General features: G+C 34.9%; 3 protein-coding genes across 4 annotated transcripts; 2 read left to right on the forward strand and 1 right to left on the reverse strand.

Moving 5' to 3' along the window:
• Nucleotides 1–455: 455 nt before the first annotated feature.
• LOC124309210 (MOB kinase activator 1B) lies at nucleotides 456–7,379 on the forward strand. The gene is made up of 5 exons (XM_046772606.1): nucleotides 456–761; nucleotides 1,289–1,455; nucleotides 2,160–2,387; nucleotides 2,524–2,687; nucleotides 3,393–7,379. The coding sequence occupies exons 1-5, from the start codon at nucleotides 748–750 to the stop codon at nucleotides 3,471–3,473; spliced, it is 654 nt and encodes a 217-aa protein (XP_046628562.1). The 5' UTR covers nucleotides 456–747; the 3' UTR covers nucleotides 3,474–7,379.
• Nucleotides 7,380–7,729: 350 nt separating this feature from the next.
• Nucleotides 7,730–10,281, forward strand: LOC124309468 (sodium-dependent dopamine transporter-like). The gene is made up of 9 exons (XM_046773134.1): nucleotides 7,730–7,946; nucleotides 8,056–8,278; nucleotides 8,407–8,768; nucleotides 9,020–9,093; nucleotides 9,148–9,382; nucleotides 9,457–9,569; nucleotides 9,657–9,785; nucleotides 9,850–9,947; nucleotides 10,092–10,281. Exons 1-9 carry the CDS (start codon nucleotides 7,730–7,732, stop codon nucleotides 10,204–10,206), a joined length of 1,566 nt encoding a protein of 521 aa, XP_046629090.1. The 3' UTR covers nucleotides 10,207–10,281.
• A 3,072-nt stretch (nucleotides 10,282–13,353) lies between these two features.
• On the reverse strand, nucleotides 13,354–17,664 carry LOC124309208 (F-box only protein 6-like). Of its 2 annotated transcripts, none has more exons than XM_046772599.1 (4): nucleotides 17,532–17,664; nucleotides 15,186–15,744; nucleotides 14,951–15,094; nucleotides 13,354–14,202 (listed from the first exon to the last, which is right to left on the reverse strand). In XM_046772599.1, the coding sequence occupies exons 1-4, from the start codon at nucleotides 17,639–17,641 to the stop codon at nucleotides 14,017–14,019; spliced, it is 999 nt and encodes a 332-aa protein (XP_046628555.1). In that variant the 5' UTR covers nucleotides 17,642–17,664; the 3' UTR covers nucleotides 13,354–14,016. The 2 variants fall into 2 exon arrangements, with proteins under 2 accessions (XP_046628555.1, XP_046628556.1); XM_046772600.1 differs by lacking the exon at nucleotides 17,532–17,664 and adding an exon at nucleotides 16,919–17,269.
• Nucleotides 17,665–18,087: the final 423 nt, after the last annotated feature.

Below are 18,087 nucleotides of genomic sequence, written 5' to 3' on the forward strand. Positions count from 1 at the left end.
TTTCGAGACGCATGACGATAACGGGCTACTACTCTGCCGTATTTTAGCATCACGGAAGCAATGGATGTTTGTAATTTGTCCGGTTGCGACTACTGATTTTCGTAAATGTGTATTGTACCATTCACTGCTTTGTCATCCTTATGTGTAGTTATGTAGTAATTTTTTTTTCAATTTTGCTTGGAAAGTTCAATGTTTGAATCCTGTTGAACGTGGCCCTTCAATCTTCCGGCTAACTTGTTTTCAGCCTAAAAACAAAATGCAACTTCGATTCTATATGAATTTTGCAACAAATTAATCGACAGAGGGTGCGTTCATGAATCCCTCTATCGCAGCGACACTCGTGGTCACTAGGCGAAACGGCCGGTGCTTCAATAAGAGGACATACCCCCACCACCAGAGTTTCCAGACCTGAATGTAAGACCGTGGTTTCATGTTCTGTTTAGTGCTGTCTGGTTCGCTCTGACTCCGTCTGGCGCAGCGAGGGCGGTCCTGTCGACTGCTCGAGGAACGAATCATCGCGGATTGCGGAGTCAAGGAGGGCCACTGAGGAGGGCAGCAGTTAACTCAACCGAACCGAAAACATCTGTGGACACACCAAAAAACTGAGGATATTCCCATGTTTATCGCTGTCAAAGTTCCATGCGCATTTCGATCAGCGTGATACCGTACTTTTTCACATAAATATCAAGGGAATAGTTGGAATTTCTCACATAGTCAAACAAATAGCTGATCAAAATATCTCCAACGATGAGCTTCCTGTTGTGAGTACTACTACACTTCGGAACGGCCTTTCTTTTTCCTCTATTTTTATTTTTATTTTTCCGTATTTCAGTTAGTCACTTTTTTACAACACCCGAGTACATTCACGCTGACGAGAGTAACACAAAAAATCGAGTTGACAACAGGCCTGTTGTTATGTATACTCTTTATCAATTCACCTATGAATATACCTATGCCGTTTCGTCCCCAAATCGATATTTTATCTGTTCTAAAATGCCTCATTGTATCGTATTTGACAGCTCTGTCTCGCTTTCTCTATCTCACTTCCTCTCCCTCTCTGTGCCATTTCTATTTCATATTATTGCCATTTAAAGTTTCTGACCTGCACTTCGAACAGAAAATTTCGAAACTAAGTTCATGACAAAGTGATCTCTGGTTTGCATAGTGTTTTTCATACTTCTTTATACGACCAGTTTGTTAAATAGACTAGATGTTATTTTCAATTAATCAGAAACAATTCTTTGCCTGTTTCTTTTTATTTCATATCATGTATTTTTCAATAACTCAGCGGAAGCCGATCTTCGAAAACTTTCAAGCCAAAGAAGAATATCCCTGAAGGGACGCACCAGTATGATTTAATGAAACATGCAGCGGCGACACTTGGCTCAGGAAATTTACGTCTGGCGGTGATGTTACCCGAGGGTGAAGATCTCAATGAATGGGTTGCCGTTAACAGTGCGTAACTTATCTTCTCTGAAATTCATGAATGAAGGCAATCTGGACTCGAGTCACTTCGCATTTTCATGTGTTTGTCAATCAAACCCACGAATTTGAATTATACTTTGGACTTTTATTTAAAATGATAGATATTATTTGAACAAATTCATTAGTTGAATTGGAAAATTTCAATGATATGTTATTACCTTGTTATGTTTGGGATGAAATCAGGGCCGAACCATTTGATAAAAACTTTTATATTTCGATTGCAGAATGCCCGTATAGTCAAACTTTGGAGATTTTGTGCCCAATAAAAAACTGCATCGTGTCTATAAAAGACGGGATACATGATTTTTGAATTAATTAACTTAAGTAATCACCGTTGTCAGTTACAATATCAGTTAGGATGCGACAAACCTACAGTTCAGCTATGCATTGGCTATAAATTTGTGTTATCTGCTTTTAATTATGAATCAGACTTGAACAACTTCCTCTATGTATAATCGCAGTGTAAGTATGCGAGTAGTCTGAATCATGGAATACGATTCTACTACAGATGAATATATAGTTGGATTGTGTGTAAATTCACGTATTACATTAAAATTCATGAATTTGTTTGGTATTTCGAAGCCATGCCAATCTGAAGTGGACAACATAAATCTGAATTATTGACAATGAATAACATTCTGGGTTTAAATTTGTATCGGAATATTTTTTTTCAGCTGTCGATTTTTTCAACCAAATAAATATGTTGTATGGAACCATTACGGAGTTTTGTACAGAAGAGAGCTGCCCGATTATGTCAGCTGGTCCGAAGTACGAATATCATTGGGCCGACGGCCACACTGTGAAGAAACCAATCAAGTGCTCTGCGCCCAAATATATTGATTACCTAATGACTTGGGTGCAGGATCAATTGGATGACGAGACTCTGTTTCCATCAAAAATTGGCTAGTATTCTAAGTATTGGCTAGCTATTAATCATCACTAAAGTATATATTGTTATGAGCGTTAGAGTTGCGCATACAGAAATTTTACTTTTAATTTTAAATTTGTGTTAACGGATCAAATTTACTACACTTTTAGGAGTGCCGTTTCCAAAAAATTTTCTCTCAATTGCCAAGACTATATTAAAGCGCTTGTTCAGAGTCTACGCACATATTTATCACCAGCACTTCAGTGAGGTTGTTCAACTGGGAGAAGAGGCACATCTTAACACATCGTTTAAGCATTTTATTTTTTTCGTTCAGGTAAGCAAAACCACGATATAAGTATTAATATCGTAAAGTCGTTCTTACAGTTTAGAATTCAGTGCTTATTATTCAGAGACACGGATCTCTTTTCTGGGGATGCATGTGTATGACTAATTCGGTTTTACACTCAACTTCAACTTCATTGATTATCAGCCATTAATTATACTATCATATTTTTCGCAACCTTGGCCGAATTTTTATTTAAAGGCTATATCTCACTAACTATAATTTGCACTTGTAAACCAGTTCTGCATGTAAGTATATTAGCTAGGTACGAATTTTTTTTTAGTAATATCAAGCACTACAAACCTTGCCGCATTTTCGGAATAATACATGATATACAAGTGGCCTTTTTTTGCAAAATGAATACCTAAATATTAGTGTTATTATCCTGAATATTTCAGAGAAAACGCATTCGTTACATAAACCAAGAAAATTTTGGCTACAAATTAAAAAAGTGTAATTCGATTTTGGTGTAAAATTGGAAAAATTGTACAGTAAGAGCTTCTTTTTGGAGAGTTTTACAAGTTCTTATATTAATAAAGTCACATATACTTAATAAAGTTGTTTGGCCAACTTTATATTAACAATAATTTCGATATTCTGGCTCCCATTGTATTGTGCAAAATCATTCTATGCATGTAAACTGTATTTAATTCAGCTGAGGAAATTCAGTTTCGACATCATGATTATTGTTTCTAGGAATTTAACCTAATAGACAGACGAGAATTAGCCCCATTACAAGAGCTAATTGAAAAACTGACTGCAAAGGATGCTCGATGAACACCCTCCACTCTGATCATCGTCTGTGAAGCCTCTCCAAAGAATCTCATCAATGCTATCTCTGTTAACTATCTATCATATAATAATTATTTTATATTATTTAAATAATCGTATCGAATCATATTTCAAAGCAAGTCTAATGCCGAGTCAAAAGCCTTCGTACGGCTACTCTTCTTCATTATATTGCAGTTTAAACTGTGATTAAAGCTTTTTCAACAACAGTAATTAGTTTTGTGCACAGTTCGCAAAACAATTTTTTCCATTGATCTAGTGGATGAGCTTAATATCATGTGAAAGCATTTGGCGGAAAACAATAAAATTCACTCATAATAATTGAACCCCAAATGATGTGCTTCGAACAGATAATAAGTCAATAGGTAAAATTTCAAGACAAAATTGAAATGTGTGAATACCTATATAAATTATTGTTAAATAGATGAATTATTTTCAACGTTACGCTGCTTAGAATTGTATGAACTTTTTTTTATATTTATTTAATTTTAATTTTTTTTTTTTTTTGTGCTGTTGAAAGACATCTGTGTAAGTTTCTTTATCATACTATTATTTGCAAATTTTTCTTCAATTCTTAGTCGTTGAATTCAATTAAATAATGAAAACAGTATAATAAAATTTCCTAGCATGTAATGTTTATTGCTGTGGAAGGTAGGCTGTAGACAAAAAGGTGATGATTTGTACTTCAAAACAATTTCCATAAGTTAAATAATTTTATATTCAACTTATCGATATACGTGGATATAAAAACCGATTTGAACTTCATTGCAAACATGAATCGTCATAGAATTTCAGAATAACGCTTGAGTCAATCTCGTATGTATTAAAAGAATATTATGCGACCCTTTCGTTAGTGCTTTTTTGTCTCAGACGAAGAAAAATTTTAAAAATGCCTTGAAATAGGTGCAAGTAATATTATCCGTGTACGTCTAACAATATTAGATATTTGTTACGTAGTCTATTATCAATTGTACGGCGAAAGTATACGGCAGAGTAATAACATTGAATGTGAAACATTGCACCGTGTTGACTATGTAAGGGTATTAATGTAATTTATATTAATAGTTTTTATATTAAACACTTATAAAACGATCGATCTATAGAAATACTAATCTTTTTAAGAAAAATACGAAATGAAAAAATTAAGAAATTCCAAAACGATAAATGAGAAGAACTATACTCAAAAGTAGAGTACAAGTGGATCAAAGCCAGAATGTTTGCATGACCTTTGTCACGTAGCATTGTTTACCGTTTTCAATTGGAATGGTTTTGTCAATGTGGACAATGTGTAGAATAAATAAAACAAATGATCTTGAGCTACATGGTGTATGAACATCTAGGAAAAATAATAACGAGTACTGCATACATAAATTGAATGTTGTGGCAACGATAACTTTGTTTCTTACTTTCTTTTAAATTCTATGTACACTGTATGTATTTGATACCGTTTATCTTAGTAAAATATTGAATTTAGAATTTTAAGAAAGATAGTCGTAAAAATAGACGAGATAAAAAGAAAGTATCTATTTAAGTTTTCATCTATTTTAACGATTAATCTTCATTGAAGAGCTTTTAAAGAGAATTGTTATGTTTCAGACATACAATGGGAACCAAACGTTGAAATCGTTGAGTAAGGTGACTCTGACGACGATTTCGTTAACGATCTAATATATAAACAGCATGTGTATTATTAATAACTAACGTATAATCAACGTCCAGGACTCATTCCGCTTACCCTAATTTTTGCTCTCCCTCTATTGGGAATTTCTGTATATATATGTGACAAGCTAATTAACTGTCTGTATAGAAACCACGAAAAGAAAGAAGAAAATGAAAAAAAAAGTGCATACCGGTCTGTTTATGCTGAATTAATATATTTCGATGTATTCATTTCGATCATTTTTGAGAACTTATATTTTTTAAGAATTTACATAGAATACGTTTTAAGACAAAAAAAAAAAAAAAAAACAAAAACAAAAAAACGAACAAATATTAATTTTTTACTTTTAGCTTATACATAGTAATTAAAAATATATATGCGTTATTCACTAATAACAATAATAATAGTAATAATAACAAGAACATCAATTATAATTGTTGTCATTATTATTATTGTTATCATTATTCTTTGTACGGAAGATTTTCGTGTACATATTTATTTTTATGTTTTTGCTTGACGAATAATAATCAATTTATTTAAGAAGTAGTCCGAACTCAATGTCGTACCCACATCTATATACGTATAGATGAAGCAAAACTGCACACTATTCACTGTCTAATCTGATATTAGAATGTAAATGTTTTGATTTTCAGCTGAATATACGAAATACCGCTAATGCCAATTTCATTACGAACATTGAGTAGTATGAATATGGATTGCGTAGTTGCCACTGAAAAAAATTAAATTTAGATTTTAAAAAGTTAATAAATAAAGCATAGTTTCATGTATTCATAACTGTAATAGATAGGCACATACATATGTTATCACTCACAATAATTCAGCGCTTTTCTTCTGAATCGACTTCTCATTCAACTGTCTTACTAAACTTATATAATTATATACATATTCATTTGTGATATTTCGGCACTCCCAAAAATTACAGTGGAAATTTTTTGCCTCGTGCGAGAGCATATCAGAATGCAATTTTGTAACGATAATGTAACGATACGGATAAAAAATCAATTGTGCGTTTGGTACTTATATTTTTCTTCGATTATTAATCTGCAGTATAAATAATAAAATCCTGACATGTTTCAGAAGTCTTATTGTTAAAAATATTTAAATCAATATGCAAAAAAACATATCCAATAATATATACGTAGGTACAACATTCGTTTTTTTTTTTTTTATTAATAATATTGCTGCATACATTTTACTAGCAGTAAATTTCCCGTACCATCAAATAAAACAAATTTTTGTAAAAATTATGTCGAACCTGATTTTTTTAAATAGACGAACAGGATGGTGAAACGTTTTTATCTTTGGTACATGAATCTGTTACAGTGATTATATTGCGAAAATAGAGTTACGAACAACACCTGCGGAATACATGTAGAAATTTATTGAAAAACAGGTTTCCTGAAAATAATTTTGGTTGACTTTATGTTAACTGCCAAGGTATAAATCTTGTACAAGTATCGTGAAAATTTTACTGCCGAATAGAAATATTTATCAGCATTATAATTAACAAAAACTATTAACATAATTTTTTATGCAAATCAACCATGAAAACTGCTTTTTCTGTATATTATATAGATGTACAAGTACTCTAACCACTTGAATACAAATTGCTAGACTTGTTACGAAAATTCTTTGGTTACAATTCTTGTATTCGGTTTCAAACTATTCATAAAAGTACATTGCGATGATCGATTCTTTCAACATGGTTTAATTATAAATAATTTACGTTGATTAATTTTGTTAAAACTGGTTACTATTTGACTAAATTACAATTCGGACTGAGTTTCAGGTTTAATCAGTATTGAAGTCTCTATTTATTATTTTCAACTAATGACTGGAAAAGTCATTTTTATGGGTTACAATGAGATTCAGAATCAATTTTTATTCATGGCTTGAAGCAACAAGTTATACATTTATGTACGGATCCTGTAGAAAATGTTTTTCCAACAATTTCCGAATGATTTCATATATTTCACAATCATTGTTGTAACGTACATATAATATACGATGTAACGAGAATCATAACCAGAGAATTATTTGTTATGTGATCGTCTAATTAACCGAAGCTTATGTCGCAGCTTGATTCTACGCAAGATAAAAAAAAAGCGATCATTAGGTATGTTGCAGATGTAATAACGCTAAAACTGTGCAATGTAAATAGTATTTTCTCATGTGAAAAAAATAAATAAATACATAATAAAAATGCCTAATTACACACAGCAATCAATTAGTCTTCATAATATTGATTGTCTCATGCGCAAATTTGTCAATTTAATTACTGGTTCCTTGGTTTATCATTTGTTGCAGTATCATAGTCATTAATGTTAATTTATTGAATCCATTACTCATACATTTGTTATTACTTATTATTATATTTTTGGAATGCGATGTTCAGAAATTTTGAAAATTGCGATGCTCATTTATTCAGAAAAATCACTTTCGTGACAGAAAGAGTACGATCGAGATATCAGTGACTAGCCTGGGCTGTGAATATTGGTAACATCTTGCACAGCTTTTAACCTTGGAATACTTACAAGACTCGCTGGTGCTAACGGCTAAGATTATGAACAAAACTTGGGGATGGTTGAAGCAGCTTACACGATTCGAAGAACAGATATTTCGAAAAGCTAGGGAACCGATTGAGTCAGCTAAAAATGACGATCGTTACAAATCATACGATCTTTCTTGGAGTTTGTCTGACCTGGTCCTCGCCACTGCCTGCTTTCAAATCGATACCATTTACTTTTGTGACATGAGTTACATGTTCAAAAACGATTTCAGTGGGTTGTTTCTTCGGCGTTTCGCCACTTATTTTTCGATTTACACTTTGAAGTTACAAGTAGAACTCGATTGCTTAATTCCTTCATGTTTCAAATACCTTTTAACTAGAACCTGGCTTCATTCAAATGATGGTCATGTACGCTACATGGGGCCCCGCGTTGATTTACATGGAGGTTTTTCTTGGGCAGTATGTTCGGCACGGCTGCCTCTACCTGAAGAATATAGTACCTCTGACGTGCTCTACTATTGGATATGGCATGCTGTTGACAATATATTTATACTCCGTTGCCTCTGTCGAACGATTAGCCGATACCTACATGTTCTTCTTCAGGTATTTAGTACGCCGCTCTGTCAAAAGAATCCATACCAGTGCAGATTTTTTTGACGGAAGCATGTATTTGTACGTCCATTTTGTGTGATCTTTGTTTGAAATCTAATGCAACATGAAATTGTTTAAAGATCGTTCAGTTCCGAACTGCCATGGATGATCTGTCCAGAAGGTTCAACACCAGCAACTTGCATTGATCGACCACTGCTACTGAATTGTTACTTGGAAAATAGGAAGGACGAGTGCTATCCAAAGTTGGGAACTGAGCTCCTTTCATCGAGAATATACTACAAGTTAATCATACCAATTTGTTATTTATCACTAAAGAACGAACGTAAAACCTTTAATTATGAACATAAACAAGAACGTTTTCTTCACTTTTGTTCTCTGCAGAGCCACTCATTCGACGTTCGTGAAGAGAGCAGGCCGTTTACTCGTCGGTTGGCTCACTGTATACATCACTTTGAAACAGAGTCTCAGAGATACACTCCATGTGCGTTAATTATTTAACTTAGAATTAGTATAGGCAGTATGAAAAGTTGGGCTAATTTTATCGAGCACAACATCGAACAAGTTGGCAAATAAAATTTTTTTTTTTACCTGAAACGTAACTGCTTTTTAACATAAGGGTATTTTACACTCGTAAAGTTATCTATCCTAACTTTATTTCCATTTCTTTACAGATGATGAAGAGATTCGCACTGCTTATAATTATTATCTTTCTTTGTCTATTCATGCCCTTAGCGAGCCATATCGCCCAGGGTCTCTCTGTAGCACCTTTCTTCAATTTACGCATCAGTGGTCTTTTGAACGTGAAAGTAAGTTGGTTAATCAAGTCTATGAGATTCGATAACGCTTTATTCTCTCTGCAGGCATGGCTTGCAGCCTTCAAGGACTTCTTAAGAGACCACGCTATAGTTCGCGGTGGGTATCAGTTGATTGGGTGTCGCATTAAGCCAGGACCGACCACAGCAAATCTCACAATTTGTTCGTGTGCTCTCACTTACATGATTAGTGTCATTTGCCAGATGTTTTCAACGGGCATACTAGGTGTACTGTTGTTTTACATGAAAGTCACCAATGTTGAAGAGGAGCTCTATTTTCCAGGCAAAAATTATTAATACCATTTTAATCTTCCGAGTCAGTACCGTTACAGAAAGGATGCGTTCTTATTGTTACAGAATATGCAAAGCTCTTCAACTTTTATCCCTTCGCACTAGGAATGCTGCCAGTTCGGCAAGTGTGGAGCTTGATCTACTTCATGTTTGTGGCCTTATTGTCGACATCTTACACTGTAATCACAAGAAATTATAGTCGATGACTATTTAGTGCAGAGTTTAAGTCTCCAGACACACAGAATTGAGACTGATTATTTTTGCAGATAGGAAACATGGCGGTGCTTGAAGAAAGTATATACGACAACTTTCCGGTGGTGTTGCGGTACCGGAGCTATGTCAAAGTCGCAATATGCACTCTTGGATTTCTAATTGGAGTCCTTACCGATCTGATGGTTGGTTAAAATCGTGTGTGTTTGATTTATTGTAACGATGATTGACCTGCCGATTTCCATGCAGATTGACAATGAATCAGACGCTTACGAAGACGAGCCTATACTGAAGATTGGACAGCGACTGACAATTGTTGCTTTATTGATCCTGACAATCAGTGTTGGGTAAATGAATTTTAGAGTGGTACTCAGTCGGACTATAATTAAAAGAGTGTTCATCGTTACGTCGATATTTCAAAGTCACACTCACCATATATACGATCATGAGGGTAATGATTTTCTCAGTTAATTTATCATCGTCGAAAATAGGTACGTTTACGGAGTTGAACAATTCTCCGATGATATAAACTTTTTGAATGGAAGTCAACCAAATACCTACTGGAAGATATGCTGGAAGAGTTTACCATTCGGAATATTGGTATAGCACTTGGAGACAAGACTGAATACTAAATATACATTTAATAAACCAATTTAGATATTGTTCAGCAGTGAGGTAATCGACATCAGTTTCCCGCCTGACAATGTATCTGGAATGGTATCGAATATCCTCTACGTGATCCTGTTGATCGTGGCGTTACTCTTTATGCTCCGTCAAGTTGTAATATCCATTAAGGCTAGAGTGAGTCTTCTGACAAGCAACATGTACAGCCAAATAGGTTTGACTCTACGGGTGGATTACTAATGGGATTTTTGGGATTATTGACAGAACGTTACGGGCTTGTTATTTCAAGCTACGATGCTTTGGGGACCACCATCGGACGAAGATCGCCGAATGCGCAGGATGTACAATCCGCGTGAAGAGACCAAATACTGGAGGAAGAACAGCGAGTGCACTCACCACTGTCTCATTGAAAAAGACATTCTGCTCTCTGTTATTCATCGCGAGATTGATTCAAGGACTAACAGAGCCAGGCGCAATGACACGTATGTTTTTCTGCAGAGTACTGCGGAGCTTGAATGCACGTTTATTAAATTTGATCTTGAACGGGTACTTTCTTAATAACGGAGACTGGAAATGGCTTAGCAGTTTGACCGAATTATTTTAGGTTGCAGCAAGACATGACTGCGGTAACAAAATCGATGAAAAAGAATCAGAAGGTTTTTTCCATCGACAAGGTATCCAGTGAAGAGTTAGAAACTTTCGAAGAACAAGTGAATGAGAAATTGAAGTTTCGTCAAAAAATCGAAGAGACGGAAGCTGAACTAAAGCACGAGCAGATTAAAGCTCTAAGGAATAATGTTACAGCCGCAAAATCTATTGACGAAATGGACAACCGAGTGAGTCGGCGATGTAACTGGTTTTTGTGCTACGGCAACAAGTTCGTGCTGATTATTTTGTTGTACAGATTGAACAAATGATTGACCAAGCAGAGCGCAGAGTTCTGCTGAAGGCAGAGAATAGCCCAAGCCGGGTGGTAAATGCACCCTCCAAAGTAAAACAGTACAGGTTGCCCCTGTTTGTACCGAAAGAGACACCACGCCCAAAGAATGTTTCAAAGACCCCGGTTAAGACTGAACCCGAAGACAAGCGAAATAAAGAATTTGCCACGTTCCAGGCATATGTGACCCACGTTCCGAATTTCGTCCTGGAAAAACCGACAGTAACTCTTCAATCAACCACACTCCTGAAAAGCACACAGAAGGGAGAAAATTCAAGGCCTCCAAAGTTTTCTACGACACAAAAGTGATTCTAAAACTAGGGATGCTTTCTCCAGTTGAAGTTTTTTTTTTGCAAAATATGTAATGATCAATACCAGTCTTCCATTATTGATTGATGATCGTTATTCCTTTATGCAATAACATCTGATATTTCAGGATCTATAATCAGAAACCGCAAGCAACCCAAGCAGTGAATCATTCCACAATTGGCAGAGTATCGTCGGGTCGTTTTACCTGCCAGTTTGAGTCACCGAAGACCAAACCTGGTTTACCCAGCTGGCCCATGTCTCTGGACACTGTACAGCCCGTTGCCTCCCCTAGACAGTCACAATTCTCAGTCTCTAGATGCACTGCATTGAAGGAAGGAAACCATCCACCATCAGATGACTTGTTGAGCACACACACACCTCCCAATGTCAGCTCTGCTCTCCAAGCATTTACAGTTGATGTCCAACGATCGGCAAGCGCTCCTAAGACTCCCGAGTGCTCAATGGCTTCCTCGGAACTCTCATTACTAAACCACGATCCAGTTCTGCGTGAAATCATTCGTTCGGTTCATCCCGATATTTTTAAAGTTAAGGTCGCAGCTTTTTATTTCTACAGTCTGCAAAATAATCATGGGAATATAAGTTCTGGTGAGTTTTGAAATCACCAACCGCTCATTTGTAGATTGGAACTATGCGTGGCCTTCAGTCTCCAGTAAAGACTTCGAGCGATGTGTTTACGTCAAGTCCGCCAGTAGAGAAGCATAAGTCTAAGAACCACTCACTTCTAGATTCGCGAGTTCAATTGCGACGTAAACCAATAATAGGTGAATCTGTTATACAAAAAACGGGCCACGTGTCCGGTATCAAAGGAAGGATCGCTCAGCCACTGGAAAGAAGTAAGATGAATGGTAAAACAGAGGTTTCAAGCAGAGAGAAAAAAAAATCAACTGTTAATACTGATCAAGCGATAAAAATTCGCATAGACAAACTTTTACATGGCATACAAGATCTTGGACCAATGAAGACGTCCAAGCCAATAAATTATTTTGGCATTTGTACTGCAACAAACAGCAATACTCAGAAACTTGAAATATTGTCGAAAAAGCAATTAAGTAATACAGAAAGCAAGAGTAGCCAATCGTCTATCTAAGCAAGAAAAGCACGTTGCACAAAAATTAAAGAGGGCTAGCCAACCTCCCAGTAGAAAATTTATTAGTTAAAATATGGAGGATGCCATATGATGTTACTGCCCAAAATGTTTGTAGAAAAACTACCTCATACGTGAGACTGGATCAATATAAGGCTTCGCCGTCAGTGTAAAATATCAGAGTGAGGCATGATGAGGACAATCACTTATATAAAGTCTTTTCGAGTCAACTGACACAAAACGTTATATATTAGAAGACAACTTTGTGATCGAAAAATTGACTGAACTAAGTAAAAAAAATATATATTGATAGCCCTACGGCATTGTCGTATTCTTCAAACATCATAGAGAAATTTTATTTTTTTTCCTTTTTGGCAAAATGATTAGTTGTGAATTAAATGTTGTCAATAAAAAATTTAGAGGACTTTTGTTTGAAACAATGCTATTCTAGAAACTTCATTTAACAGTAGATACTTGTAGAATTTTATCCACAAACTCTAAAATAGAAATCAGATGAATATTCGTCATTAGTGAAAATTAAACTATATGCTAAAGAATTATTGATTCTTTTGAATCTACAGTACTTCTGTCAGTCTATATATTTTATCCAATATACTCTAAGGCCCTTCGAAATCCTTCAATGTGTGTAAAATGTTGATAAGTCATGTGATATTAAAATATAGTGTGTCCGGAAGGTCGTCAACACAATAGTAAATTTTCCCGAGTTTTACAAATTTGGTTTATTTCACATGAAGTAAAATTCTGTATCCACTTGATGTGTATTGTAATAAAATATATTATCATTACAAGTATCTATAATATGCAGTATTGTACAAGATAATGAGTCTTATTACCTAGATCAAGATAAGATTATTCATGTACATATAAAATCATCTATATAAAACGAAACATAATTTCCCATGTATCTTTCTCGATAAAAGATAAGATCATCGTAACTATCATCTAGATAATCAAAAAAATATCGACAAAAACAAGAGATCCATAATCTAATGTGAAAAGAGAAACGTTTATTTCATAAAATATTTCTTTGAGCCTAGCTCAACGAAATGTCGCAATAATTTTTTGCTGAGATCGGATTTAGACTATTTTCATAAGCGTACAATTATCAACCGTTTGTTGATGTTCCCTGATGTTGTTTTGTTACAGTTATATGTTTTTTACCATATAACAATAATTCAAAGTTTCTATCGTTGAGCTTGTATAAAAGAAGTCAAATGAACAGGAAATTGACCTGTACTTAATATCCGAAACTTTTGACCATCTTGAAAAAGAATTACCTGATATATGTGTACCCACAATTAATTATATAATAATAATAATACTAATAATATTAATAACAATAATAAAGTAAAAGCTGTAATATAATTAATTATGTTAACACAGTCTGTAGTATGATTGGATGTAACCAACTCTGTTATTATCAATCTACAACCATATAAGTTACCTCTTCTGACTCTGTAGGCATCTGCTTCGGCAGATTTACTTTGATGCATGCTCCAGCCATTTTGCTACCGTAATGTCCAGCCCAAAATTTGTGGTCGATACCTCCATGAGTAAAGGTCACTTTTCTCACTCCAGGTCCATAGTTAGTGAATTCGTGTTGGACCTAAATAGTACATCAGAATCGTAAAAGTTACCACAGCTACTCGCAAGTTCAGGTTCATCTGAATCGAGGACAAGACAATGTAGACTTTCCTAGCAGCTGCCGGTTTTTTTTTATCATTTTGAGGTAAACAAAGTTGAATCGTGGTTGAAAAACCACTATATTAAAATGCAAATACGTATGAGAAATGCTAAAAGTTGGCATGGCGTTCTAAAATTTGAATAACGATACATTAGCCAGGAGTTACAGAAGCTATATTTCGTACTATTGCTAGGGTACGGTGATCCTGTAGCTCATGATTGAGCCCTTATAGAATATTATTCCTTGGTTCAATATAAAATAAAATATTTCAGTCATTTCCTCCCACTTCATAAAAGACCATACTTTCATAGTTTTTTTTTTTTTATTATGATTAAAAGAACTACCATGCATCTATAAAATTTCATAGTGAAAACCTTGAGTGAATTTTAATGTTTAAGGTAATTAATCTATAAAAGGAAATGAAAATTGAGACTTTTCTTTCTAAGCAAATTTTGTTGACTTCTCACATAAACATTTATCAAAATCATTTTGGGTAACTTCGGTGGAAAGTTTGTAACCCTGAAAATATATCAAAATTTGTGCATAAATTGTAAGATTGGGAGTTGCAAATGAGAGTCGATTGTTTTTGATATCCATAATTTTATAATTGCCGCATTGATTGGCAGGTTAAAGGACAGAAATATCAGAAGTATATAAGACGCATACTTACTTGAAACCAGGTATTCTGCGTTTCGCCGTCAAGAATATTTTCGAAATGGAAAGTTTTCAAGACTAGACCACATTCGGTTTTCAATACAGCGGAACATTTATATGCTGCTGGACAATCCCATCTGGAACTGTACCACTCGCTTATCTATGTAATTGAAAGAAGCAATGATTAGAAAAAACAATCAAACCTAATGGCAGGGTAGTGAAAGAGAGGAAAGAAATCTCGGAAACCCTACCATGATTGGTGGCTGAAATTGGTCCAAAAATCGGGGTGGGAATCCCTCGGAAACTAAATCAACAGTTTGTTCTTTGTTGCAGTGTTCGAAGGAAGTAACAAAACAAAACTGTTCATTCTCAAAGACTGGCTCTGAACTTGGTAGCTTTGGGGCACCAGCTGGAGGGCATTCGACTTTCCACCGATGTCCGCCATTACTCAGTATCCTCCAAAATTTGTTCGTTCCACTTCTACCAGAGTGATTTTTCAGTAAATTTTTCCCTATAGAATTGTTATTGCATATTACGTAGTACAACAACCAAGAAAATTCTCCATTGAAGTGCAAACGCTGTCCCAGAATAGCCTCTGCTTTCTTTCGCCAGACGTAAGTATGCAGTATTGAGTACCAACGCTTGCATACCAGCTGGCAGTTCAACATAGCCTTTAGATCAACGCGGAACAAGATCTCACTCAGTAACTCCTCAGGCAAGTATTTGTTTGTCAATACCAATCCATTGTTGGCGCTTTCGTCAAACTCGATTCGTGCTTCCAATGCAGAGATACTTGTCCATTCCATTATGCTGAAAAAAAATCATTCATGTAGAGAATGTGATTCCATATGAGGATAAAACTTTGTTTGTAAGAAAATGTAGAATAATTAAAACACTAGATATGATTTAGAAAGAGTATTTTCACAAATCTCCTTGTGCCTGAGCAAGTGATATTTTATGAAACGATTTTCATTGTTTAATAAACAGTTGATTTGATTTTGTAAAGTTTTATTGCCATTAAAGTTTGTGTTACTTGATATAATAACAGTATAATAACAGCAAAAGTAAAAAACATGTTTTGCAACTTTCTGCCAATATTGTCAACATCATTTACTTGCTTGTTAATCAAGGAGAGTTTCAAAGATGACCGTTTGTTTGCAGATTACACGAGATTAGAGTCCTGAATGTTACTGGAATGATGTGTTTGAAGGAAAACTTGTTATTTCGCAACTTAAAAATTATCTGCAATACAGCCAACCGTAATACAGCATCAACAAACTTATACTTTGCATATTTAATTCCATTGAACTTATTTTGAAATTGAAAAATAGAGATTTTTCATTTGAATTTTTATTACGTTAACATTAACAATTTCAATTTTAGTGAAGTATTGTATTTCGTTAATCCAGCACAATGCTTTAAAAGGTATATACACAAAATCTGGCTAATAAAATTTTTAATTTGAAATACTTAAATTTGTAGGCGAATGGGAAAATCTTATTTTCCACTAATGTTTATAACTAAAAGTGAGTCAGAGTTGTATGTATGTACTTATGATATAGGATGGATTTAGGTCGACTAATTACATCGAATCTAGTCTTCACAACAGCACTATATACTGATATCTAATACAACAGTTTGGCCCATTTCTGTTTACACGCATATTGATAAAAGGGCCAGCACAGTTAAGGGTATTTTGTAAGGACTCTGGGTACGCGAAAAAAAAGTCTTGACCAATGCCCTTATCAGACACAACCTGTTTTTAGGCTGTCTAAAATTGTAAGAAATATTTACAGCGACCTAAATGATTTAGATTAAATTTGAGGCATATTTCAATTAGATTCGCCGCGACTTCATGATGTGAAAATCAAACAATTTAACCCTAGAAAACATGTACGAGGTCGTTACAACCCCAGCTGACTTTCAAACTGCGCTCCTAAGCTAGAACATGGCTAGAAATTGACATTATCGCGTTGATACTTACGCTAATACTACAACTAAACTTGGATGAAATTAAATTTGCTTTTCATCATTCGTTTCCTTATTAAAAAATTAAAAGATTCATGTACTTATGAGTCCCATTGCAGCTTTTAAAACAACTTTAGGGGCAAGAAACGCGTGGGATCGATAAGAAAAAAATATACATGTCAAAACTTGGTGACAAAGATGACACAATTGAAAGAACAGTTACTTTTCAGAACGAGTAAGAGAAGAAAAATCAAATATTTAAAAGTTTATAGGGGTAATCCATTGATCTTTGAAGGAAACTAATTAAAACCTTCAAAAACTTCATTCACATCCAAAAACATGATGCGAATCAAAGTTCAAATCGAACTCTGAAGGGACACTGTTTACGACAAATGCGGTTCAAAACCGACGCGCTGCGATTGCGACACTTCTGCTCTTTGATGGTAAGTTTAGCAACTACACAAATGTCACTTAATTCGCATGGTTATATATTCGAAAAGTATGATTTGAATGTTCATAATTCGAATCTTGGCAATCGAAATGTGGCATTAACTGACAAACGATAATTTTTGAGTTGTGTCACCTTTGTTGCCAAGGTGTAACGTGTCAGAATTAAATTAAGGACTTACCTCGATTTCGCGTCCCTGAACATCAAGAGCTCTCCGAACCTGCCTGACCTGCTCTGAGCAACAACTGGCAACAACAGCCTCGATCTCCCATGAACTACGCGAACTGTCATCCACTGCGTTGCTAGTTTACATCTCTATGGTTTACACCCGGAACAATTCAGCCCTGATACTTATTTTTCACTCATGAAAGCGGTGATAAGCGCCACCTAGACAATTGGAAATGGCAGCTTTAACTGGAAAATCTTTTCACGAGTGAAAAATAAGTCAGCATCAGTCCCTGATGGCCTGACCTAAAATAGGTCTTTCGTTAACGTTTACACCGAAATAAAACCACAGTTGTGTGTATGTAATAATAGAAGGATAGATTTAGATTGACTAATTAAGTAAAATCTAGTCTTCACGACAGCGGTATATATAGGGCGCTTGCACTTTACATAAATTTTATGCATTTTATGACACAGATCGGAACTTGTGATCACATGCTTGTGATTTCATTAGTCGAATCTAACGGAATAGGCCAATGAAATCTATAAATGTCGTCTTCTATCTGGAAATT

Source organism: Neodiprion virginianus, chromosome 7 (assembly GCF_021901495.1).
Source record: "Neodiprion virginianus isolate iyNeoVirg1 chromosome 7, iyNeoVirg1.1, whole genome shotgun sequence".
Taxonomy (NCBI): domain Eukaryota; kingdom Metazoa; phylum Arthropoda; class Insecta; order Hymenoptera; family Diprionidae; genus Neodiprion; species Neodiprion virginianus.

Coding starts and splice junctions, on each gene's coding strand:
- LOC124309210 (XM_046772606.1), top strand. Junction 2,388..2,523: donor TCTGTTTCCATCAAAAATTG/GCTAGTATTCTA, acceptor CTACACTTTTAG/GAGTGCCGTTTCCAAAAAAT. Junction 2,688..3,392: donor ATTTTATTTTTTTCGTTCAG/GTAAGCAAAACC, acceptor TATTGTTTCTAG/GAATTTAACCTAATAGACAG.
- LOC124309468 (XM_046773134.1), top strand. CDS start 7,730: ATGAACAAAACTTGGGGATGGTTGAAGCAGCTTACACGATTCGAAGAA. Junction 9,786..9,849: donor GAGTCCTTACCGATCTGATG/GTTGGTTAAAAT, acceptor ATTTCCATGCAG/ATTGACAATGAATCAGACGC. Junction 9,948..10,091: donor ATCCTGACAATCAGTGTTGG/GTAAATGAATTT, acceptor CGTCGAAAATAG/GTACGTTTACGGAGTTGAAC.
- LOC124309208 (XM_046772599.1), bottom strand. CDS start 17,641: ATGACAGTTCGCGTAGTTCATGGGAGATCGAGGCTGTTGTTGCCAGTT. Junction 15,745..17,531: donor TTCAGGGACGCGAAATCGAG/GTAAGTCCTTAA, acceptor ATTTTTTTTCAG/CATAATGGAATGGACAAGTA. Junction 15,095..15,185: donor AATTTCAGCCACCAATCATG/GTAGGGTTTCCG, acceptor TCAATTACATAG/ATAAGCGAGTGGTACAGTTC.